General features: G+C 38.7%; 2 protein-coding genes across 2 annotated transcripts in view; both read right to left on the bottom strand.

Moving 5' to 3' along the window:
• LOC128385253 (NADH-cytochrome b5 reductase 3) overlaps window positions 1-23967 on the bottom strand; it is a 46356-nt gene that overhangs the window by 8656 nt on the left and 13733 nt on the right. The gene's annotated exons all lie outside the window — the stretch shown is intronic.
• The window catches only part of syt1a (synaptotagmin Ia), a 45609-nt gene continuing 23040 nt past the window's right edge, over window positions 1399-23967 (bottom strand). Inside the window, exons 4-8 of the mRNA XM_053344108.1 lie at window positions 22041-22208; window positions 18291-18458; window positions 13169-13286; window positions 4321-4454; window positions 1399-1605 (exon numbers count right to left, since the gene is read on the bottom strand). Of these exons, the coding sequence (XP_053200083.1) occupies window positions 1399-1605; window positions 4321-4454; window positions 13169-13286; window positions 18291-18458; window positions 22041-22208 (795 nt within the window). The remainder of the gene's footprint in view (window positions 1606-4320; window positions 4455-13168; window positions 13287-18290; window positions 18459-22040; window positions 22209-23967) is intronic.

The raw sequence follows: 23967 nt of genomic DNA, 5'->3' as shown, positions 1-23967 counted from the left end.
CCTGGTGTCAGTAGATCTCCCCCCGTCCCAGCCTTTAGTAAAGATTGTAAAAAAAATCATGCAGTTTACTAAAAATAGTCAAGACGTTTGTTGAATTGCTCTAAAAAATAGTCCTCTTAAAACCAGAGTCACGATTCTTTTTTTTCTTTTTTCTTTTTTTTAACTCCCTCTCAAAGATCGGACCCCGGCCTAAATGCGATAATATCTCCGACAATGACAAGGCTGTTTAAAGAAAGCAGTTAACAAAAATATTGTTAAACAAGCTTAAGGACACAATGGCTACAGCTTGGTGCTTTTTTTTCCACAAGGGGTCTGTTTCTGAAGGGTTAGGAAATGAGTCTTTTTTTTTTTGGAGGCATTTTCCATTTTTGGAAAAAAAGAAAAGAAAAAGAAAATAAAGAAACAAACAAAATTAAGCCAGTAGAAGTGAACGATAGCCTTTAAAACGAGGACCTATTTCACTTAGAAGAAACTGCTAAACATGGAGAGATGAAATGCTAACTGGTTTGCATTGACTATTGTTTCTGGTAACAGTGTGCATCAAGCTAAACATATAGGTCCTCTGATTGAGAAATAAGTACAAAAAGTTGTAAGAAATCATGTGCTTGTATAATTTCCAGCAGCATAATTTTTCCCACAGAACCATAGTAGTTAATGGCCTTGTATTTTGGAGTTTAGTGTGTATATATATTCATCTCTTGGTCTTTTCTGTAATGATCCTTTGCTGAACTTAAAGCCAGACATTGTCCTTTACAATGTGAATATATTTCCACTAGCATTTTGCAGGTTGAAATTACTTTTTCTTTTAATATCTGGAATGCAATAAGGTAATAAGGTAGAATTTTTAAATCCTGGGATATATAATATTGGCTTTCCTCTATATCTGCATTTACATAATTTAAAATAGAACATCTTATTAAAAACATCAAGATATACACAGATTAGGAAACGGGTAACAACATACAAACACATAAACTAGAAATCATTTTTGTCTGCATACTTATATATACAACTGTGGTACAATAAATTCTTTCAGTCATGCGCTATCTATACAGATCATATTGCTTAAAAGAAGGGGGCATTTGGTCGGGGCAGTTAAGTGCGTGGCGATGAAAAACAAATAACTGCTGAATCAGAGACAAAAAAAATAAATAAAGAAAAAAGCAAGAAAAGTAGGACCCTGATAGAAAAAAAGCAGAGAATGGGAATGTCGCAGGAAGTTTGAACAATTAGGGTTGATTGTGAAATTAGGAGCAGTAAAGCTGGGAGAGGCTGGGAGGTGGGGTAAAGAGGAAGGGGGGGGGGGGGGGGGGTTACATGGATGGACCCATATATCACTGAGGTATTTACACATACTGGCTAAAGAGTACTACAAGGCAGGTGCTGAAAGGGCCCTGTCTATTTCTTGGTGGAGAGCTGAGCGTCCACCTCCTCCTCGGGCTTTAGCACGTGCCACTGGGCGATGGGTCTCCTGGGGTTGGCCAGCATGTCGGACCAGTGGCGCAGCTCCGTCCCCGAGCTGTTGAGGCCCACAAAGACCTTGCCGATGGCATCGTTCTTGCCAATCTTGTCATAGTCCAGAACAGTTATAACAACTTGCACTTTCTGTGAAAAGGGAAGAGTGGGCGAAGAGGGGAGACATAAAAGTAGAGCGAGGTATCGTCAGCATAAAGACGGTTAATGTTCATTTGTATCAGCAGGGATCAGATGTGCTGTGAGAGTTTTTAAAATGACATCCAGAGAAATAAAGCAAACAGAGGTACACATTCTAACATCTGATATATCATAGTGAAAAGTTAAAGTTATTTTTATCAGGCAGACTTTTGTCTCTGCTATCACATTCAATTTAAATGATAATTCTGGAAGATTTGTTTCTCCCCATCTTTGGTGATATGTGCTTTCTGTTACAGTTTTTGCCTTTCTGCCCTGAATTTCTCAGAGGCCATCTGTCAATAAGGGCTTTTAAAAAAACAAACATTTTATTTGGTGAACTTGGAGTTTCTGTGGGAGTTGGTTTTCTTCTTTTCACTTGAACTACTGCTTTGTATTCAATTGTATATTCCTTGTAAATATACTATTTTTATGTACTTCCTGTACTATTTCATTGCCAATTTTATCGTTTTATTTTGTTTTCTGATTTAAAACATTTGTCTATACATTTTCTGTGTGTGTAGTGTGGAGGGGGCCACATTACATTGTATAGTACTGCACTGTACTTAACTGAACTTTGAATCATATATTTTTATTTTCCCCAGAAAGATGCAGTATATTTAAAGGCTGCAATTAAATAAATAGTTGCACTTTAACATAAGTTATTGTAAAGTAGACAAATGTATGTATTTTAGAGTATTAACCGGTTTGCCTATTACTTGAAGTGGTACAGTACTGAGAAGAATGAGGGACTCCTTCGGACATTAATGTTGATTAACAGTAAATGACATTCCAGACCAGGCCTCGGTTATACTCACAGCCAAAAATGGCAGAATGTTTTATTACTCACAGGTCTTAGACTCAGGCTCGGCATGTGTTTATTCAAAGGGACGATGCAAAAGAGGAGTGACCTGGGCATCAATCTCTGGCAGAGAATATGAATTAGTGCACAAAGAGCCCTGATTAAGTTTCGATCCACTTGCACGCTGAGATGGGGCTACTGCCACCTGCGTGAGCTCTGAGCCACTGTTCTAAAAGAGCATGCCTAATATGCCATGTAATGAAATACTGAAAAAGGCTCCCAGATGGCCAGTTGGGGTTAGTTGGCTTTTAAAGGTACAGTTCACCTTCAAATTGCCTAATGAAACGAGGCTTTCTTTGACAGCAGCAGACCCTAAACACCAATAACAATCAAACTGTTGACAATAATTAAAGGAATAGCTCAACCTTATGAGAATTATGTTTATATTTTTTGAGAATGAAGTCGAAGAGGTTTGAACTTTCAACCACAAATGCACAGTGTTGCATTACTCTCTACGTCATATAGGAGAAATTCATCTATGTGTTTAAATGTGCTATTATTGCAAAACTAAATCAATATGTAAAGATTGAAGTAAATTAATCTAAACAGTGTCACGGAGTGCTGCACTGCTGAGAAAGACGTAGATCTACCTCAGTCAATAACACTCCTACTGTTAGTGTAATGAGATACAAACACTGTTTTTAATTCCCATACATTCTCTTAGACAATTAAAATCTTAAGATTAATTACTCAAAATGCCCCAAAGTCAAGTTTAACTCAAATTCGACATCCAGATTCTGTCGATAAAAGCAGATAATTTTCAGCTCTGTAAGCATTCTGTATAATTTGTTGTAGACAGGACTTGAAAATAATCTTCCTGAGAAATTGATAACCAAATTATACTGTATAATGTATGTATTTGTTTTCCTTAAAACACTGGAGAGAGGTAATAATTGTGGCAGTAAGACTTCAATTAAATTAAAAATCCCCAAAGCTCTAAGTGCCCTTATGCAAAATTAAATGTAATGCAGCCAGATAAGCTGACACTCGTGAAGTTTAAACAGTTTTAAACTCCACCCTCTTTGAGCAGCTTAGTTGGTGTTTGATTCAAAGTCAACTTAAGTCATTAAAGTATGTTTTTAACTTCCAAAATGTCGCACAGCTTGTGTCGGAGTTCAATACATCTAATCAATGAGAAGTTAAGTTTGATCCTATCAGTGGGACAAGTAATTATTCAATGATTTATTTAATGATCAACTGGCTCCTGGTGGTGAGATGAGAAATGTAAATTTAGCCAACATAGTGATATCAGTACTACTAAGTAAGGGCTTGATTTGAATGAGGTTGATTGGGATCAACACAGTTCAAATAGAATCAGAGGCTCGTGGACTCAAACCCGTGATTTGTGAGCTGTGACAGACTTAATCAATTTGACTCAATTACTGTCTTGCCTGAAGAGATAATGTTGTTCATTGCTATTCCCTTGCTGCAACAGTGCATTTTTCATCTTTTCCTTCTCAGCATTCTTGAAAAAAACATTTTTTAACTTCTTCTTTATCTTGAGACAAAACTGCTGTGTTTTCTTTATGATAATGATTATAAGACATGTAACAAATAGCAGTGAGATACACACTACGGGCAATAACAGGGCACAAGATCACATCCGCAGAGCAATTGGCTGGTCAAATTGCAAAACTGACACTAATTTAAACAAGAGTGACTTTGATTATACTGTTATAATGAAAAGCCTCTAAACTGATTATTTGGTAAATGAGCACCCACTTATCAATTCTTATTATACAAATTGTCCCTACGGTGTATCTCACTGTCGGACATTTAAGCAAACTGTCACATGGATGAAAATGTACCTGGATTTGTTCAAAAGGGACTTCGAAGCTAAAGGACTCGTTGTAATAAGGGTTGAGGGTGTTCTTCTTGATTGTCGTCTTCTTCTTCTTCAGCCTCTTGCCGTTTTGCATCAGGTGGATTTTCACGTATGGATCTGCAAAGAAATAAACATTTTAAAGACATTCTCATTGATCTTCATTCATTTACCCTTTAAACCTGCATTAATGGATTTTTATGACCTGAACAAGCTCCTCTGAGATGGTATCACTTTAGTTAGTCAATATGGAAAAACAGTTGCATCAAGCGGATTGTTAGGTACAAAATAACAGCATTCATTTGAAAATGAATCTGTTTCTTCTTTTTTTAGATATGTCTTTTTTTGGCATTTTTGCCTTTATTGGACAATTGATAGTCGAAAGGCAGACAGCAAACAGAGTGAAAGATACAGGGATGACATGCAACAACAGTCCTGAGCCAGAGTCAAATCAGGGACGTTGCATCCATGTGGCAAGTGCTGTAACCATTCAGTAACCAGGTCACAAGGTGATACTGATGAGAGCAGTGAAAGTGACCTAAAACAGTAAAGGTTCAGGTTGCAAACCAAAAAAACAATGAGCAGAAAGATAGTCAAACACTATCTAGACCTGAGGGGCAATCTGCAGTGTCTTTTGATGCAATAACAAGCACTGATTATAAAAGCTTTAAACAAACTTTCAAACCTCTAGTAGTGACATCAGTAGACTAATATCAAAGCAAGAATTAGGTTTGATTATGAAACATGACCATGAGAGTGCTGTGTGATCCCAGTACCATGAAGGGTTTTAAAGGGGAAATACTTATGATTATTACTTAGCTGTTGTTTCAGAACCATGGACAGTGCTGTTTCTTGTGTGTAAGGGGGTGCTTGTGCTTCATGCAAAAATATTTTTTTAACAAAAGCTTGCCTGTTTACTCATAGTTCAGCTCACGTTAACATTCATATATCTTGGTAGAGACCCAAGCCAAGACCAGTAGCCCAGTAGCAGCAATGAGATCACCAAGACCAAGCTAGCTAAACGCTGCTCTGGCAGTGACCTCCTTCCACAAAAAGCCTGGTCAGAATGGGTCCATTGCTTAACAGTAGCCTTATGTTGTTGTTGTTGTTATTTAGCCTTTCTGAGTCTATGGTGTGGTTAAATCAATACATTTTATTCACTTCATCCTGGTGTCGGACCTGGCCCTGTGCGTTTTTATCACTCAGTTAACCTTCCTCATTGGAGAGCCTCATTTTCATCTGTCCGAATGCCATCTCAAGTGGAACCCAAGTGGTCTGCTCTGTCCGTCCTCATCCACTCTCTGGCAATCATGTAGAGAGTGTGTCTGAATACAGCACACCACCCATTGCTTTCGTTTATGACGCTACTCCTCCTGATTTGTTTACGTTCTCCAAATTGGCCTCCCAACTAAATTTGAGGAGAGGACAGTCAGCGTCCTATTTTGGACACAGAGGGAAAATAGCAGCAGTCGTCTTCTGAAATTGGATAATAAATGCCATGTTTTTTGGCTTGTAATTGAGCTATTAAATGGATTGAGGCGACAATGTTAATTTGCACATGCAGGGAGAATTTAATTAGTCCAATATATAGGGAGTTCAAAAATTGTAATAAGTCTCATTGCAATTTTTAGGGGAAGACAAAAAAGGATTTAGAGGATGAATAATGACTGAATGAGTAATGTGGTTCAAAGAAAATCTATACCCTTCTTGTCCCCTCACTTCATTTTTTCTTTTTAATACTGTTGCTTATCATACAACCAAATACGTATGTTATGGAAGACAAATCAACATGATATGCACCTATTTATTATTACTCAGGCCGCACAAACTGTTGAACCTCCTGTAACCCCTAAAATGTATCACACACAAAAGAGAACCATTGTGCCTAAGAGGTGAAACCAATCAGTAAATGTACATGCAGCTTTCTGCAATTACCGTCACTGCTCACATACTGTACTTCCATGCGTCCTTTACGTTGGCATGGACGTTAACCAATACATCCACCAGGGGGCAGCACCGAGTGAAAAGTTTATGACAACAACAAACTCTTCAACAAACATGGCGACTGTGGAGGAGATATTGATAATGTTCCTCTCGCATAAAAGACAAAAACGATATGTTTAAAGTTTCTAACTAACTCGCAAAACCTTTCCTCAAAAAGCAGATTGTGGCAGTAAATGTTAAGTAAAATATTACTACCATCTATAGATAGCTCTATTAGATGATGCCTAAACTGATTGTAGTGAAGTTAATGAAGAAAACATCCAAACATGTTTTTTCCCAGAATAAATTATGGTGTCAGTTGTTACTTTCACTTTATTTAAAGTTTGTTTTATAGGCATTTTTTTGAATTATTCTTCCATTAAGGTCATATGAAGACTTAAAGGGAAGTACATGTTTAGGGGTCTCTGCTTATCGTCACTTAAATCAACATTGGATAGACATGTTGGAAAACCTGTGTAACTAGATATGGAGGGAAACAAAACAGCAGCAAAACAACAACAGAAGCAAACAATTTTTATTTTAAATGAGTTAGACATAAAATAAAGTAACACTTAAAAAGCAGGTCGTAGTTCGCTGGGTGAAAAATGTCGAACAGATTGTTGAAAATTCTGGTTCCCCATGTGGATAATGATGTTTAATGATCTCTGATATTAGCTCACAATCATGAAGACTACAGACTATAGGAAAAAAATGAATGAATACCACTTTGTGTCATTTATCACTTAGTAGGACAACTCACTGCTTGAGAAAGACAAAAACAAATAACCATAATAATCTCAGAGATGCTAATGAGGTATTCAGCCGCTTGAGGCTAACAATATCAACCCTAACTACTGAACCTCAGAGTTGTGCATCGGCACAAATAAGCAGTAAGACTTTAAATCACAGCGTATAATTAATTGTTTAAACATCGCTTGCTCTGATAATCTGGATTTATCTCTGGATCCCATATGCATAAAGTCTTTATAATGCCTCAGGTTTTTTTATGTGTGAGCTGCACTGAAAAAAATAAATCTCTGTTTTGAGAGAGAACATGGTGAGATTTCCAGCAATGGCAAACACTGAACAAGCTTAGCTCCCTTAATCTTTTATCCAATTTAGGTGGATAAGGACCTGATTGGAGACAGGGGGGCTCGTCCAGGGCAGCTGACATGAATATAGAGAGAAAACCATACAAACAGAATAGTGTAAGAGGAAAAAGTAGCCGAATAAATAGATGACGGAGACATGAGTGAAGAGGTAAAAGGCTCCTAATGGAGTGGGTGTCCATTATTATGCTCTCTGCTGAGAGGAGCTGAGAGTGTTGGGATGATAGAAGCAGTGAATGAGGGTTGTGAGTGTGTTGTGTGACTTTGTATACGGAATGAATACGTCCGAGAGGATCTAAATTAGGAACTTCTCCAGCCTCGTCTCACATGTTTCAAACAGCAGTGTGAGCCCTTTATACACTGATTGTATAGATTGAATCAGTACCATGTTCAAAATGTAGGCTTTCATTATATTCTCCTTACTCATTGCAGTGGTGTTTCTGCACTGAATTCCCAGAAATCACTTCCCCTCCTTTAAAGTTATCTCTATGAGTGAAGTTTCTGCTGGGATTTTTACATCTGATTAGCCACGGGTGGCTGTGATTGCTCCTAGGAACTCCTCAGTTCTGTTTTTGACTTATTCTAAATGAACCTCCCGTAGGCAGACTTCTGTCTCGTCAAGCTCAGAGAAGTCTGGAGAAAGTCAAAAACAAAATCTGGGAGATAGTGTTGATACAGATGCAGAAGCCCCATTTTTCGCTATACCTGCTACACCTTTTAAGATTTCCAAACTTGCCCTGCACCTACAGTATATAAAGATTTTTTTAACAATGGGTCCTTGATTTCAAACAGATGTAGATAAACGCTGCCTTATCATTTCTAGCTGGTGATTATTGGTTTTTCAACCTTTCCTTGGCAGATTTGTCAGCTTCGGCTAACAGTCACTCAAAATAGGGTATTCAGGCTGTCTTTCACACATGAAATATAACAATAGTGGTAAAAATAGAGCTTTATATAGCACATTTTATACAATGCACTTCTCATAGCATGACAATACCCATAATAAGACAGATGCAGACAGATAGTAATGTTTCCATGTTTCTATCTGACTTGAATTTAAATGAGGATATTATAAAAGGGTCTTAACTATGTATTTAAAGGCTATACTGTGTTTTATATTGAGCTACTGAGGCTAAAGCTACATGCCATCAGTTGATGATCCATGTATAGGACATGAAAATAAAGGAGCTGTATTGTTCTTGTATTGCAATGCAGAGCATGTGAGTTACTGTTTTAGGAGGGTAATGGGGCTAATGGGTAACACTGGCTGGGGTCATTCTCTAAATCCAATAAAGAGCAAGACAGAGCTGCTAATATTACCCTTAACTCTGATATCATCCATCCAGGACCCATCATAGCATAAAGCTCCATAGGCCCATGTTAAACTCTCTGTAATATGTAGAGCCCAGGTCATGTATCCTCTTATATTAGTAACTGTGTATGCAAGATAACCCTTTCTCAGGCTGAAACGGAGGAAAAAAAGCAAACACACCTGTGGCGCCACATCACTGCTATCCAGACGCTCCTTATCTTTCTGGCCAGCAGATGAGAGTTTGGCATTATTGAGTTTTGGGAAGCTCGCCGTACCTCATATCCGGCCCATTTTACCGTCTCATCCCAGACGGATGTAATCTCTCCCATTTTATGGATGAATGGCAACGCTCTGAAAGCAAGAGCGCTCCCCCACATGTGTGTACAGCACAGAGGCTCGCCGTCACCATCCTGAGGGTTACTCATCTGAGTCCTGGATCTCGGCCATGGTTTTTATGAGGCGATGCCCTATCGGAGGTCTATACATTTCCCCCTGGAGACTAGAACCAGGTTTCTGGATAAGTGACGAGCTCTGAGCCAAATCAGCTGCAGTTAAGTAGAGCTACTACAGCTGTCTGATATTAATGTGGTTACTTACAGTTTGGAGCTGTGAATAAATGCCAGCTGAGTCATTTGGATTATTTTTGTGAGGGTAGTGCCTGTGACAGTTGAAGCTACAATATTATATTATGTGCACAGACTTTCAACACCAAACCGGGAATTTGAATCGTTCCACAAACATTTCGGTGTTGGTCGTGTGTGGCTGCTGGCAGAGTTGGGCCAAATGAACACTGATACAAACAGGGTTAAATATAGCCTGGCTGTCATTTTAGCTTTCCTGCCATCATTTTGGATTTGTCATGGTGGGCGCACCCAGGGGTGACTGTCGGTTCAGTTTTACACACTCAGATCAGCGGTGAATCACAGACATACGACACAAACACAAAATGTTTACCATGAAACTCCTCTGAGAGACACAAACCTCCATAAAACCACCATCAAAAAGTAAGCGAGGAATCTTTGTGATATTGTGTTACAGTCTCATTAGCACTAAATGAATCTTAAATAAATATCTAAATGACATCTTTCTGTAACTCCTTCTTCTAATCATCACATCTTTCAAATTTGTACAGATGAAAGAAAAATCTTAACACATTCTTTATTCTGACAAGTCTAATTTGCATTCGCTGATAAGTTTCAAACCACTTGTTTCTCTCAAGGTCTCCTCTTAAAATAATCTCTTGGATCAGTTTTCTGACTGACTGGGAGAAAACCTCTCAGCCAGATGAACAAAACAAACAGACCCTTCAGCTGAGAGGCTTGATAGTGAGCGGGAGCATCGGGTCAGGGCAGTGCAGCTACTGCAGACACAGAGCCTGTGTGTGCTTTAATAACCTCCCCCAGTGTGGGTCATTACCTGGTTATGTGCCGCTTCACAGCCCTCTGGGACATCTTCAGTGGTACAAAGAGCGTGGGACAAAACACCTTTTGCTGCCACTACCTCTATAAGCTTGCATGTCCCCATTCTGAGTCACTTCCAGACACTTGTGAGCTGCAGCAGTTCAGCAAGGTGGCAGTCAAGCACAGGTAAAGGTAAGAGATGTCTGACACAAAGGCAGCACCGTGCCAGAGATACACTATAAAGTAGCATGAAATACTTTTAAATGCACCATTTTAAACAGACAATTAGTACGATTTTTACTGCCCTAAGGTAACAAAATAATATGCAACATCTGTGGGAGGTTGAAAGAGTTGCTGACTCACGTTTGCCTTTGCCTGCTGCTGCAATTACTGGCTTTTATAACTCACTTTGTAGTCTGTTTTGCAAAACTGTAAAATGCACCACCCACTAGAGTTTCAAGAAGCTTTTAAATCTGATTGCCTACAACTCCACAAAAAGGATATGTATTGTAAGCATACGTTGCCGTGGTACTGGTTGAAGCAGGAGTTACTTATCTGTAATGAGCTTTTATTTTGAGACGACAGCTAAAGAGCATGGTGCCCGGTGCATCACCGCACTTAAGTAGCAGCAATCCTGAGGAGCACTAAAAGTCAACTCTTCTCTCAAGATTATTATTTCATGTCTGAGTTTTTTTTTGTAAGAGGCACAACATAGAAGTAGATTTGGATGCTTCATGAGGAGCCAATCAAAAGAATTATTTCTGATTATACATTGGTTAATGATAATACCCACATCTTTCTCTGTGAGCCATAATTAGGCACGGTAAACAGGATAACAATAGAGGAGAAGGCTGATCCCAGGCCATCAATTACTTGTCCTCCTCTTTAAGCTCTGGTTGAGCCGCCCTGTGGATGGAGGCTAATTATTGTTATTACAGACCTGCCCATTATTTCATCCATCTGCTACACTTTTAAATCCATTCTCGGAGCAGAAAAGCAGTTGCTACTAACAAAAATCAAAAACTCAAAGTGCAATTTGGAGTATATTCTGGTTGTATGTAATTAGAAAACATGCACTGTGCTATTACTGTATGCTAATAATTCACCCTGGAACCCACAGACCAGTGCACACAGATAAAACATGCTCCAATTAAATGTGACATAAAGTCCATGTAGTGTCGAGCTTGTCTGGCTTCCCAGCTATTTCCTCTCTCTCTGTGTATGAGGGAGACCTGGCCTTCAAAGAGGACAGATTCACACCTTTTTCATACTGGCTCGTTCATGTGTCTGACAACTGAAAATGTTGACAATCAACGATGCAAATTGGGACAGGTGAGAGCTAATGCCAGTAGCATAAAATGGCAGCAGGGGAGAGCTTTTTTTCTGCCAAATGGCTGCTCGCACTGGTCTGACAGATGAAAGGGAACTCTGGAGCTTTTAATGTGCGGTGTGCTACTGTACTGCAGGATGTTTAGGCTTATATGGGGAGACTGGGCTGTCAGGCAGAAAGCAAGTGGACCCAGGTGTGTGGTAATTGCAGGAAAAAGAGTCGAGGTGGGAGGGAAGTGTACACTGGGGAATTTAAAATGAAACCGCTGAAGAAAGTCAAAGGAGAGACAGGAGAGAGGGAAAGAGGGCAGCTTATTATCATTATTATTATTATTATTAATATTAAATGATTTTGTATTTGGGTTTTTCTGTGTGTGCTTGTGGGGCTGATAGGATCAAATATTAGATATTGCCCGATCAATATATTGTCTGGCTCCAGATTGATGAGCATGAAGCAGAGTGTTCAATCTACTGTATGGCATGGTGTATAATATCGATTTCAGGGGTGAAACTGCAGCTGGACTATTTATGTACTTAGTCCATTAAGTGACAAATAAAAGCTACTGTTAAAGCTTCCAAACTAACTCATTGTAACTACAGTACATCTTGCAATAACTACTTAATTGTAAATATCTCATATGTACAGTACACACTTATTATGCACCTTTAAAGTGGAATGACAAACTACATACAGATCTTAAAGTTTTATTACCTGATGTTTTTTATGGCTCTTGTAATTGATTTCATTTATTCTTTGTTGATTGTGGCTGTCTGGTCTTAGTTGTGTTGTTTCTGTTTGTTGATTGTGTCCTTGTCTATTTATGAATGTTTCTTGTTCTCAGGTCTTTCTAGCAAAAATAAATGTCAATCTTAATGAGACTACCTGATTAATTAAGATTCAATAATTAAAAAAACAAAAAACAAATTGGAAAAAAATTCCCATTGCAAGTTTCTGGAGACAAAGGTATCACATTTAAATGGCTTATTTTGTTCTATAACAGTCCAAATAAGCAAAATATTCAATTAGCAGCGATCAAAAATGTAAAAAAATGCAAAATTTGAGAGGTTTGATAACTGACTCAACTTTCAGCACTAACTTTAGGCTTTAATAATCTATACAAAAATCTGTTTTCGAGTCTTTTACAACTGAATGAAAGAAAACTGTGTGCAAAAATATCAGCTTGTATGAGTTCTCAGCAGTGTTCAAGATCTAGTTCAAGATCAACCTTAACAAGAGGCGTTCTTCATTCTGTTACCATGACATCAGACCTGCAATTTATACTTGACTGTATTGTGATAAATGTCGTCTATTGATCTTAATCCTACACAAGTGTATCGTTAGAGCCTCGCCACAGGAGGAATATGTTTCATTTCTTCTTCTTTGTCATTGCAGCTGAAAATATCATCTTCATTATGTCTGAATGTTGCCATTTTTCAACCAAGAGTGATTTTTGAGGATGGGAACATCTGTAAAAGAACTGTTTAGATTTTTTTTGGGGTAAAAACTCTGCCTCAGACATGTCATCTTTTTTTCCTTGACAAATACAATCTTGGCCAGTGATGATTATGGATAGTGAAAAAAGCTCAGAGTGTTGTTGGACAAGCAGTGTGAGTGCTGCAGTGCATGTATAATTACAGACAAAGGGCCTGTCAAAAGGAAAGTCAGTGGGCACATATGCACACCCTTTCGATTCTCCTCACCTGACAAGCCTCCCACATCCATTTTCTTCAGGTTTTTGGCCTCGAGGACGACCACAGTCAGCTTTCCGGCGGTGGGAACGTATCGCAGAGAGAAGCAGATATCGCCCAGCTTCTCTTGCTGTTGGAGAGACGTTGTAAGAGGTGAGAATAGTTTTAACAGCAACAACTAAATTCAGATTTACTGCATCACATGCGCACAGCAGATGCTCACTGAGAGGGTAGATGAGGAAAAAACAGATAGCTCGTAAATTCCCCTCCAAAGCACATCGGAAATTGTTCAGTCAACTAAATCTGGAGCATTTTGCCTTTTTAATATGCTAGACGTGTTGTTTATATGTCTCTGAGCTTCATAACAAAACAGACAGGACAGCCTTTAATAATAAGATCTAACTGTACCCTGCAAGCACTAGCATGGATGTATGAAATGTGATAGTTTGATAGTATTAAAAGTTACAGTACAGTACTCTGACACTGTTATATAAAGGTTATACTGTAGAGTTGTTTGCAATAATTAGTGCACAATTTAAATCAAGGTGCATCAAATTTACATAATTGACTGAAACAGGTTTTTATAATCATGCATTCATATCTATGTTTTCAACTTAGTCTGAAATATGCATTAAAATGTCAGCATACATAATTTAGTGATCATGTCAAAAACAAATAAAAAACAATAATCTTAGATAAAACTGTTTTTGGAGGGAGCAATATTGTGAGTTTAATGAGCAGTACGTCATTTATTTTTCATGCTAACAACTGATGGAGGGCTCGACTCATGCATTTCCATCAATGTGATTTGATTTTGAGAGAATAAAATATTCCAAGAGAGACAACTTAAGATATCACCGCTACTAAAATTGGTCTTTGACGATATGAGAGGTTGCAATCATCAGGAACATTAAAATTACTGCTTGGAGAAACTCTACAAGGGCATGTCTAATATAAGCAGTGATTATGAGGAGGGGGGGGGGGGGGGGGAGAACAGAAATGCAGCTGTAGAAGGTTCATACTGGAAAATTGTTTCTTTTATGACTACTCCCAGAAGTCTGTTGATTAAATACAAGTAGCCATCAATCAATTTAATTGTATTTCATTTAAAGTGACTAGAAATATTACAAACAAGGCTCCCAGCAGCTCTTACTAAAACCAATGATGATAATTATACAAACTAAACATGGACTATATCGTACTTTTAAAGTGCTTTCTGTAGTTTTACTATAATTGACACAGTCCTGGACATTTTAATAGGTGTGTTATTAGAGCTAACCAAATGGAAAATGATTAAAGGGCTAGGGTTTAGGTCAGCATTAAATGGAAAAAGGAACAAAAAAGAACAAAAAATACATTTGAGTTACAAAACACATACATATAATCTATAAAAAGTGTTGCACTGTGCACCCAAAAAAAAAAGTAGAGCATATCAAATGTAATCACGCTGCACCTCTGAGTCATTGCTTCAGAGGCTTTGCATGTTTTCAATCTCTAAGTAAAGGAATTGGTCTCTTGTTTGTGTTTGAACGCTCTCTAATATCAGCTCCCACTTTTGTTTGACACTCATCACTTCACCGGAAAAAGTAGTCAGAGCAATCACTTCACTGGTTCACACAAATCACCGTCACAACAGGGCCGTCATTATCATAACGCTAAGCAGAGAGCCATTCATTTTCTTACCATATCAAATAGAGGAGCGGATGCAGTCTCTCTCTCTCTCTCTCTCTCTCTCTCTGTCTCTCTCTCAGTCTCTCTCTCTCTGTCTCTCTCTCTCTCCCTCTCTCCCTCTCTCTCTCTCTCTCTCTCTCTCTGGTCGCACCTGTTTTTACGTGTGGCCATTTTGATCGGAGATTATAAATCAGTGGCAAACCCAACCTCAATATCAACCCCTGTTATATTTCAGGAGTCTTTCATAAAGTTCCAATCAAGCTTTATTTCCACATTCAGCTCATCGTCAGTGAGTTGGAAATGTTTTGTACCGTAAATGGAAGTGCCTGAAAAGCCTCCACCTCCATTTAATGTATCATCCACTATCCTGAGTGCTAGTTATACTATAAAATCGGTGACTAAATACTCTTGTTTTGTTTTGATGATGAGGGCCAGGTTTTAATCAACACAAATACATGCTCCCCTGGAGGCCAGCGGAGAGAGAGAGAGATAGAGAGAGAGAGAGAGAGAGAGAGAGAGAGAGAGAGAGAGGGAGCAACAGTTAATTACACCTGTCGAGAGCAGTGACCAGGCCCTTTAATATTTCCCATGAACTGTAAAAGGCCAACCGCTGCCTTTTCAACTTAAAAGGGCATTTCCTGAACTCACTACTTCATATTTGACCTTAAAAGTAAAGAGGATCGCGTCACCTGTGTGTATGTAGAGTGCGTAGCTTACTGCTAAAATATTTATACCAGAAAGAGCGGCTCTTGGGTTGTTCAACTTTCAAAGTCCCATGAAATGGAAGTTAGAGCGTTTTTAGCTTCTGTACTGTGACTCATTTCCCAATGAAACTGAATATTTGAGCGGCGATCGGTTCCAAAATGGATTTAAATCGATCCTTCATGTTTGATTGGATTGTGAGCGGGGCTTTGAGTTTAGCTTGATATGCAGCTGCAGAGAGACACGGAGCTAGAGAAAGAGGACTGTTGGCTCCACACACACCTGTTGTTACATCAGGAGGAGGACGAGGGAGAGATGAATGAATCAGACCTCAGCTGCATTGTTCTGCTCACTGATATTCAAACACACATCTCTTCATGTCTTTCTCCATATTGTTCCTTAACCCACCTGTTGGCCTCAGGTCAAGGAAGGAAGGAAGGAAGGAAGGAAGGAAGGAAGGAAGGAACGAACGAATGAACGAAGGAAGCAAGGAAGGATGGAAGGAAGGAAAGGAGTAAGTAGGAAGGAAGGAAGGAAGGAAGGAAGGGAGGGAGGAAGGAAGGAAGGAAGGAAGGAAGGAAGGAAGGAAAGGAGTAGGAAGGAAGGAAGGAAGGAGTAAGGAGAAAAGGAGGAAAGAAGAAAGGAGTAAGGAGAGAGGGAGGAAAGGAGTAAGGAGAAAAGGAGGAAAGAAGAAAGGAGTAAGGAGAGAGGGAGGAAAGGAGTAAGGAAGGAAGGAAGGAAAGGAGTAAGGAGAGAGGGAGGAAAGGAGTAAGGAAGGAAGGAAGGATGGAAGGAGGAGGGAGCAAAGAAAGAAGGATGAAGGGGAAGAAGGAAGGAAAAATCTAAAGAAAGAGGGAAGAAGGAAGAAGGAAGGAAAGAACCGTCAAAAGAGAGATGGGGTCAATTTGACCCGGGAGGACGACAGGAGGGTTAAACTGCTACGACACACAAACAGTGAAGTGCAGTGTTTTTATGATCAGTGTGGATAGATACTTGATCATATTTGATTGGATGAACTTTTGTAAATGCCTCTGAATGCTTGCTGAGTTAGCAAGCATTTTACAGGAAGAGCAAAGACAGAGATTTTAGTGTAAAAATATTGTATGTGATGTGATTTTTTGAGACAATTGAACAATTAACACAGGGACACAGGATTAAAATGGGGAAGAAGTATTTTTCATTTCATGGGGCTTTCAAAAAATGAGGCAACGTTTACCTGAGATTACTTTGTCACAAGTTGCATTGTGAGTAGTTACAGCAAAGATGGATTTTCTTTCATTTGAATATCTTAAGAGGCCCGAAGCAGTAAGGGTATCCCTCCAAGGAAATAGAAAATATGGAGAAAATGAGAAATAAACAATGTCCTCTAGTAGAAATATGCATTTCAGAGGGGTTTCTGAGTAGCCTGGGGGTTTAGGGAGCTGACTGTGAACCATGCATCTGATAGAAATTAAGGTTATTCCCCTTTTTCCTCATTTCCTGACAATTCCTAATAAAATGTTAAAATTGCCACACACAAAAAATAAATATGTATTTTCTTCTTTTATATACTGTGTAATTATCTATTCAGTATATGACTCAATGTGTTTTGGATTGATATTGTAGGTGTCAGACTGTGGGGTGTTCATACAGAATAATTAACATAATTACTTCCTTAATTAATTCTGACTGTACAATGCTAAGATCTTACAAAACATCTTAAGAAATGTGTTGGTATAAAATCTCTATTAATTGTTAGTGTGCTATGAATTCTTACTACTTATTACAAAGATTTAGTATTGCTTTGCCTAGAAAAGAGATGGAATGGAGGGCTAGTATATTTAAAAAGAATAAAATATAAGTATATCTTGAAAAAAGTCTGTTTCTGATCATAAACTGCTTATAATGTTTAATATAATGTTACATATATATAATGACTTAGCTGCTCAGGGAGTCCTTTTCACTTTGGCAGCTGTGATTTGCAGCTACTGAAACTCACCATTTCTGCAAACCATCTAGCACTTCATGTATTATGAAAAAGTTCTTGACAAATGGATTATATATTGTCACTTTAATGCATTCGCAATTACCGTTCAGTTGTCACATTGTGATTGGAGCGTTCAGTTAATAAAGAAACCGTTTCAGTACTAATGAAAAGTAGTAATTTCCATGATCTGCCTCTTCAACTTCCTTCCACTCAGCTTGAACACAGCCAAGCACAGGCTCCGGTGTCTCAAGCCTTGCGTAAAATTGTCAGGTGCAGCTGTGTGACCAAATGCTTAGGAAAGTATAGTGATGCCCTTAAACTCACACACAACACCAGCAGCCATTCGACACCGCTATATAATTAACCTTTAAATCAAAACCACCGTAATGCTAAAAATGAAGTTCCCCCAGCAACACGTGCTATATGCCATGACATTTACCATGAAAATTGAATCTTTTGAACTGTTGCCTGGAAAGTCACACTTGTATTAATTGAAGGGGAAGTGTGGACATCTGATTAAATGACATTTCAAGGAGAGATGGATTACATCAGCTGCGGCAGCACCACGTTTGTGGTTCAAGCACAAATGGCTAGCCGAACACAGCAAAGTAATCATTGTGTTATCACTTACGCAAGCACCAATACAAGCGGTCTTATTACAGCTACAGCAGCTATATTACATGTACAATTCTGAGGCTTGACACTTACATGTGTGTCACAAAGTGATTTCAAACCTCATTTCCCATTTTTCTATGTACAGATTGAACTTTTAGCATGTTTAGCATTTAGCCTTACCTCCTCCTTCTCTGCGCTCTGCAGATCCCGCCACTCCTCTGTTATGTGGCTGAAGTCCACCTTGTTCATGGGCACCTTAATGTCACCAATGGCGTCATGTTTGGAGAAGCGGTCGAAATCGTACACCGTCATTACCAGTGTCTTCCCACCAAGCTCTACATAGGGGACCTGAAGAAGAAGGAGAGGACAATAGTCAAAAAGGGTTAAAAACTTTAGCATTTAGAGTGTTTCCAACAAATAGTATATAACTCGGTTGCATGCCAAGTATAACGATGGCTATCAAACTTTATTTTCGGCAATTAAATTATAAGAATAAGCTTTATTTATACAGCAAGTCTTTTCAGAACAGTTATAAAGTGTTTCACAATAAAAACAGAAGATAGGTCAAACACAAAAAAATTCAATAAAACATAAAATAATAAATGATCCACTGACAACTATTTTTAGCCCTGATCTGCTCAGGCAAGTCAATCCAATGTCTAAAATAATTATATAGACGTTATTTTTCTCAAAGACAGTTTGACATCCAGGTTGTTTGCAAATTTGTCTGACACTCTTTCTAATTCCAAGAGAACAAAGTGTCATATTTCTTGACAAGACTCAAATAAACATGCCTGAACTGACTGACTCCAATCTCCAATCCAGAAAGCTGACAGAAGGGAAATTAAATATATTGCTGTGTTGAGAAAGGAAAAACACTACTGGTACTGAAAAGGAGCTTGTCCAAAGGTTAGACATGTTGTGCAGAGTAGAAGAAGTGAGATGGAGTTAGCTGTTTTGAGCTATCATGATTTTTGATTGATTTTTTTCTCTTCCCTGCATATTAATGTGATGGAAACTAGGTATGCATGCTAAAATGTAGTGGAAACCATGTCAACAGTAAGTCCCATCTCTTGCAGTGATTCAACTCTGAAGCTGTGATTAGTGTTGTAGATACATTGCACCGCCTTATATCGAAAGGTATTTCAATTTCAGTTATGGTTTCTGTGTGTGTGTGTGGGGGTTGTGGATGAATGTTGATCTTGTGGTTGCTTCTCTGTCCACCTCCACCTCCCTCCCCGACAGGCCTTAAAACTCTGATACGTAAAAGGACAGATGAGGGTTTTTTTGCAGCTGTACTTGTGATGCTGCATTATCTTCAATTTTGAGACGAAAACTAATAAAATGGAAATAACTTGTTACATCATGCCAAAAAAATAGGAGAGATAAGACACCCTGGTTTGTCCTTGACATGATTTCAGTACAGTTTATTCTTCACAGTGTCACCTCTGCTTATAATCACCCATCCTGTTTTTTTTCCACGATGCATTGCCGATTTGGAATTATTACAAAAAATGCAAAAATAAATCTGGTATTGAGATGGATATCACATCACATTATGCTTAACTTTCAGCAAACACCTGCGCTCCCCTCTGCTGGGTGAATAACAAAACTTTCCCCACTGCTGAGCAACAGCCATGCATCCATTATGACCGAGGCAGGGCCAGGGTGTAGCGGTGCATCTGCCTGTGTTAATCCCAATCACACTGAGCCTCAATGTGTGTGTGTATGTGAATGTAACAGTGTGTGTGTGTGTGTGTGAGAGATATTCTGTCAGGAGCTTGTTAATGTGCCAGCTGGTTGCTGTCTCCACACCTTCTCAGCATTCATGGCTGCACAGCGAAACCAAAAGATCTCCAGCTCCAAAAACTAAATGTTGAGCATGCAAATTAAACTTTATTTTTTTCAGATTTATTCTTAAGAATTATACAGAACACCAAAGAACTCCCTATTCCCTAACCTTGCTGTATAAACACAATTAGAAAAATGAAAACAAAGAAACAATAGAAAAAGGTTGGTACGTAGACAAAAAGAGACACTACAGTGTTTTATCCTTTAAAGAGGCGCATGGTTCATGGTTACCAGAAATGAGCACATCCCTATTGTGGCATCAGTGTTGTACCTATATACTCAAGGTAAGGTAGCAATTTTCAGAAAGGTGTTTTATCCTTTTTAGGAGGAATACAGCTGTTCATTTCCAAAGTCTATCTTTCAATGAGGAGATGGGAATCAGATATCCATGTCACTATTATTTATTTCATGGCCACACAAAGCCATTTTCATACATTTAATTTGACGTGAAATTCTCTGTTAGAAAAGCTCAGGGTCTTATGGGAAGGTAACTCTTGTGGTCTTGTTCATAGTCTCACAGGGGTTGGACTAAAAGGGTCTCAACTTTTGTACAAAGCAGGGTACACTGCAGGAAGAAGCCAACCTCCATACCACTTCTGAATCACATTTCTGACTATTCAGGTTTGGCTGTATGTAGTTTCTGTGGAGTGAGGTAGAGTTGATGGACGACATTATAGCGAACCAGTCTGTACCAGGCACTAAGGGTAGCTGACAAACTCGCTTGACATAAATCTGACATGATCAATTGTGATGTACAGATCTGATCTTGCTCTAAATTTGTACAAACCTGGCTTTGGGCCCTCGTTCAGCAGTAAGGAGTACATTTTAGAAATAAATCTGTTCACATTTTCTTAATTCAAGTAATTTAGAATCCACATCAGTAAATATAGGTAACATCATTCTAGGGCCCAGTTTGTCCAGCAGAATAAGGTCCTGCTGGACAAGTCATATTTCCTCTTCAACTATTGAAAAGACATGAGAAGTCCTTTTTGGAAACAGCCTCCAAATGCCGTTATGACACCAAGTATGAGTTAATCTTGTCTCCGAGACATTTTTGGAGACAGTCCAGTTTTCAGTACAAGACTTCCATGAGTCTCACACTGTGTGTCAATCAAATGTTTTAAAATAGGATTGTCTGCCCTGTTGGACATAATCCCGAAGTTCAACTCATAAATAAAATCACTGATTACCTCTTCTTTCAGGAAAAGCAATTCAATTTGTATTCAAGAGGGCACACCATCCCCCTAAAAAAAGGATGCAATCTATAATCCCACATTAGTTTTATCATAGATACCTTGGCACTTCATAATTCTATATTAATTGTCTAACATGTTTATTCAATGTTTTAAAGAAGTTTGAGGTAGTGGAATGGGCAATGACTGGAAACGATACTGTAGCATCAGTAGTATATTCATTTTCACACAGTTAATTGTTCAAATTACAGTAATGGGGCAAACTCATCCACCTACCTACTACTGTAGATCATCTTCAATTCTAATTGAATGGGAGGTAATTAACTTTGTACTAACTTCTAAGGCAATTATCTACAGTTAATTCAATGTATTTTATACCATTCGGAAGCCACTCAAATGGGCTTGTTTGCTAATACTCATAATCAAAACTCATTAGTGGAATAATTTCACTTTTTTTCCTGGTTCACCTTATATCCTGAAATAAAACCACAAGCCTTTAATAGAATCTGTAATTTGGTGAGGGAGTTTCCAGGGTCTATTAAGTACAAAATTACATCATCTACCAGGAGATTAATTTTATAATTTGTCTGAACTACTTTGAAACCCTTTATACAAGGATCCTTTTTTAATTGAGACATGACAAGCCGTCCTGGAGACAAAGGACTGCCCTGTCATTCCAATCTACACAAGGGTAACACTGTCGAGATGTGTCCATAGAGGTAAGTTTGGCCAGGGATTTGTGATAAAGCATTTTTATATAATAATCAAACAACTGACCAAATTCAAACTTAGACAAGACTTTATATATGTATATAGGACAACTCCACCCTGTTGAAGGCCTTCTAAAACTACAGATATGAAATTAAACTTTCAATGTTAAGTATACCTTGAAGGTGAACTGCTCGTTGAAGACAGGATTGAGGGTCTTCCTGTGGACCTTGGTCTCGAATTTCTTCTTCTTGTCAGGCAGCAGGTAGACCTTCACGTATGGGTCAGATGTGCCACCCATGTCCATAGCAGGCAGCTCTGCTGCCTGAATGATCCCCACCATGAGCTGTGGAGGGAAGATGAAGGGTAGAGAATAGGAAATCAGAATATCCCCGGATCTGCATCACATTAATGTCTAACCTTCATCCCACCAACATCCTTCCAAAGCACCCATATCTTGGTTAAAGTAGCACCTAGAAATATTTATTATTCAGTATTGCAAGACCTTCAGGAACATTGGATTTTTAGTCACATATCTCATTCTTTTGATATCACCAGCAATCACCTCTTCATAATGGTGCCTTAAGGATGATTCAGTGTCATTTTTCTGGGATGAGGTGCTAGAATTATAAGGTTATATTGGCAGACCCTGGCAGCGGCTGACGAGTTGGTGAAGGTCAGGAGGTGTCAGACTAGGAATGAGGGGACTGTTTCTCTTCACATAAGGCTGATAATTGATAACCACAATGGGAGGCTGATTGACCTGCCAGTCAGTGGCTATACTCAAAGGCCTCTCAGGAGGCCAAGCAAGTCAGTCAATCAACTTCCTATCAGGCAGCCATCAAGTTGCAATCTGGAGGCTGACCAGGGCACTCAGGCATGGAGCACTACAGCTGTCAGGAGCTGCACTGGTTTACTGCGTGGTAACACCAATAAAAAAAGTAGGAACATTGACCTCCCGGTGGCAATCATCAAAAGGCAAACAACCACCATTATGAAGGAAAATCAATTATACAGACAGAAAAAAGGTGATGTATGCCTGTTTTTAAGATTAGTTTTTTTCTTTTTTACTAAACAAAGATAGTATTTTGAGATAGTTGTACAATTCTTAGAAGCAGTGGTGCTCTGAAACAAAATCTTATTAGTTAAGATCATAGTTTCTTGACTAAGTTACACAGAAAAGGGTAAGGTAAGTTATCCAGTTAGCCTAACCCTTACACAGATGAGAAGATTGATACCTTTCTCGTGCATTACAGCTGGAGCCAAGAGACCATTAACTTATTTTAACTTAACATGAAACAGGAAGAACAGCTCACCTTGCAAAATATTCCAACCAGCACCTCTACCGCTGACTGATTAACACTTTATATATTGTGTTGTGTAATCAGTTCATGAACAGAGATTTACAAATGAGAAAATGTGTTTTTATAGTGAGTTACATAACTATAACTATATCTTGATAAACAACAGCTGGGCGCAGTTACTTCCCAAAATGTGTTTAATTCAGCTGACAGGAGCCAGTATAGATATAGGTTACACTATTTATATAAAGGCTAGCTCTTTCTCTTTGCTTCTGGTCCTCATGCTGATCTACAATAATCGGCCTCCAGGTTTAGCTCCATTCAGTGCAAACACGAGTGGTATTGAGCTTCTAACTCTCGGACTGAAATCTTTGCTTTTCAGCTTTGTCAGACACGACCTGATGCTTCCGCTTCACAAACCGTGGCTGTTTGCCTCCACACATTACTGTTTAACTCGACTAATGAGATTATTTCTGCCTCTGGAGCAGCTCTTTCCCTGAGAATACTTTATATAACTAAAACTCCAATGTGCTAAAATAACTTGCTTTTGTGTGCTTTACATCAGTTTGTCAGTACTTACAATGTGATGTACTATCTTCACTATTTAGGTGAGTTTATCCTCTACTACAGTATATCAACCCATGATGTCATTAAAAACATGCACGTGGCACAAGTTCCCATGTTATATCTGTCTCAGTGCTAAGTTCAGCTTTGCATCGGATGGTGGTGAGATTCAAGTAGAGAAGTAGTCTTCATGGAATGATGAAGCAATGAGGATGATGATTACACACAACGTACTGTAAA

This window comes from Scomber japonicus, chromosome 23 (assembly GCF_027409825.1).
Source record: "Scomber japonicus isolate fScoJap1 chromosome 23, fScoJap1.pri, whole genome shotgun sequence".
Taxonomy (NCBI): domain Eukaryota; kingdom Metazoa; phylum Chordata; class Actinopteri; order Scombriformes; family Scombridae; genus Scomber; species Scomber japonicus.
This window is presented reverse-complemented; position numbering and strand designations above follow the sequence as displayed.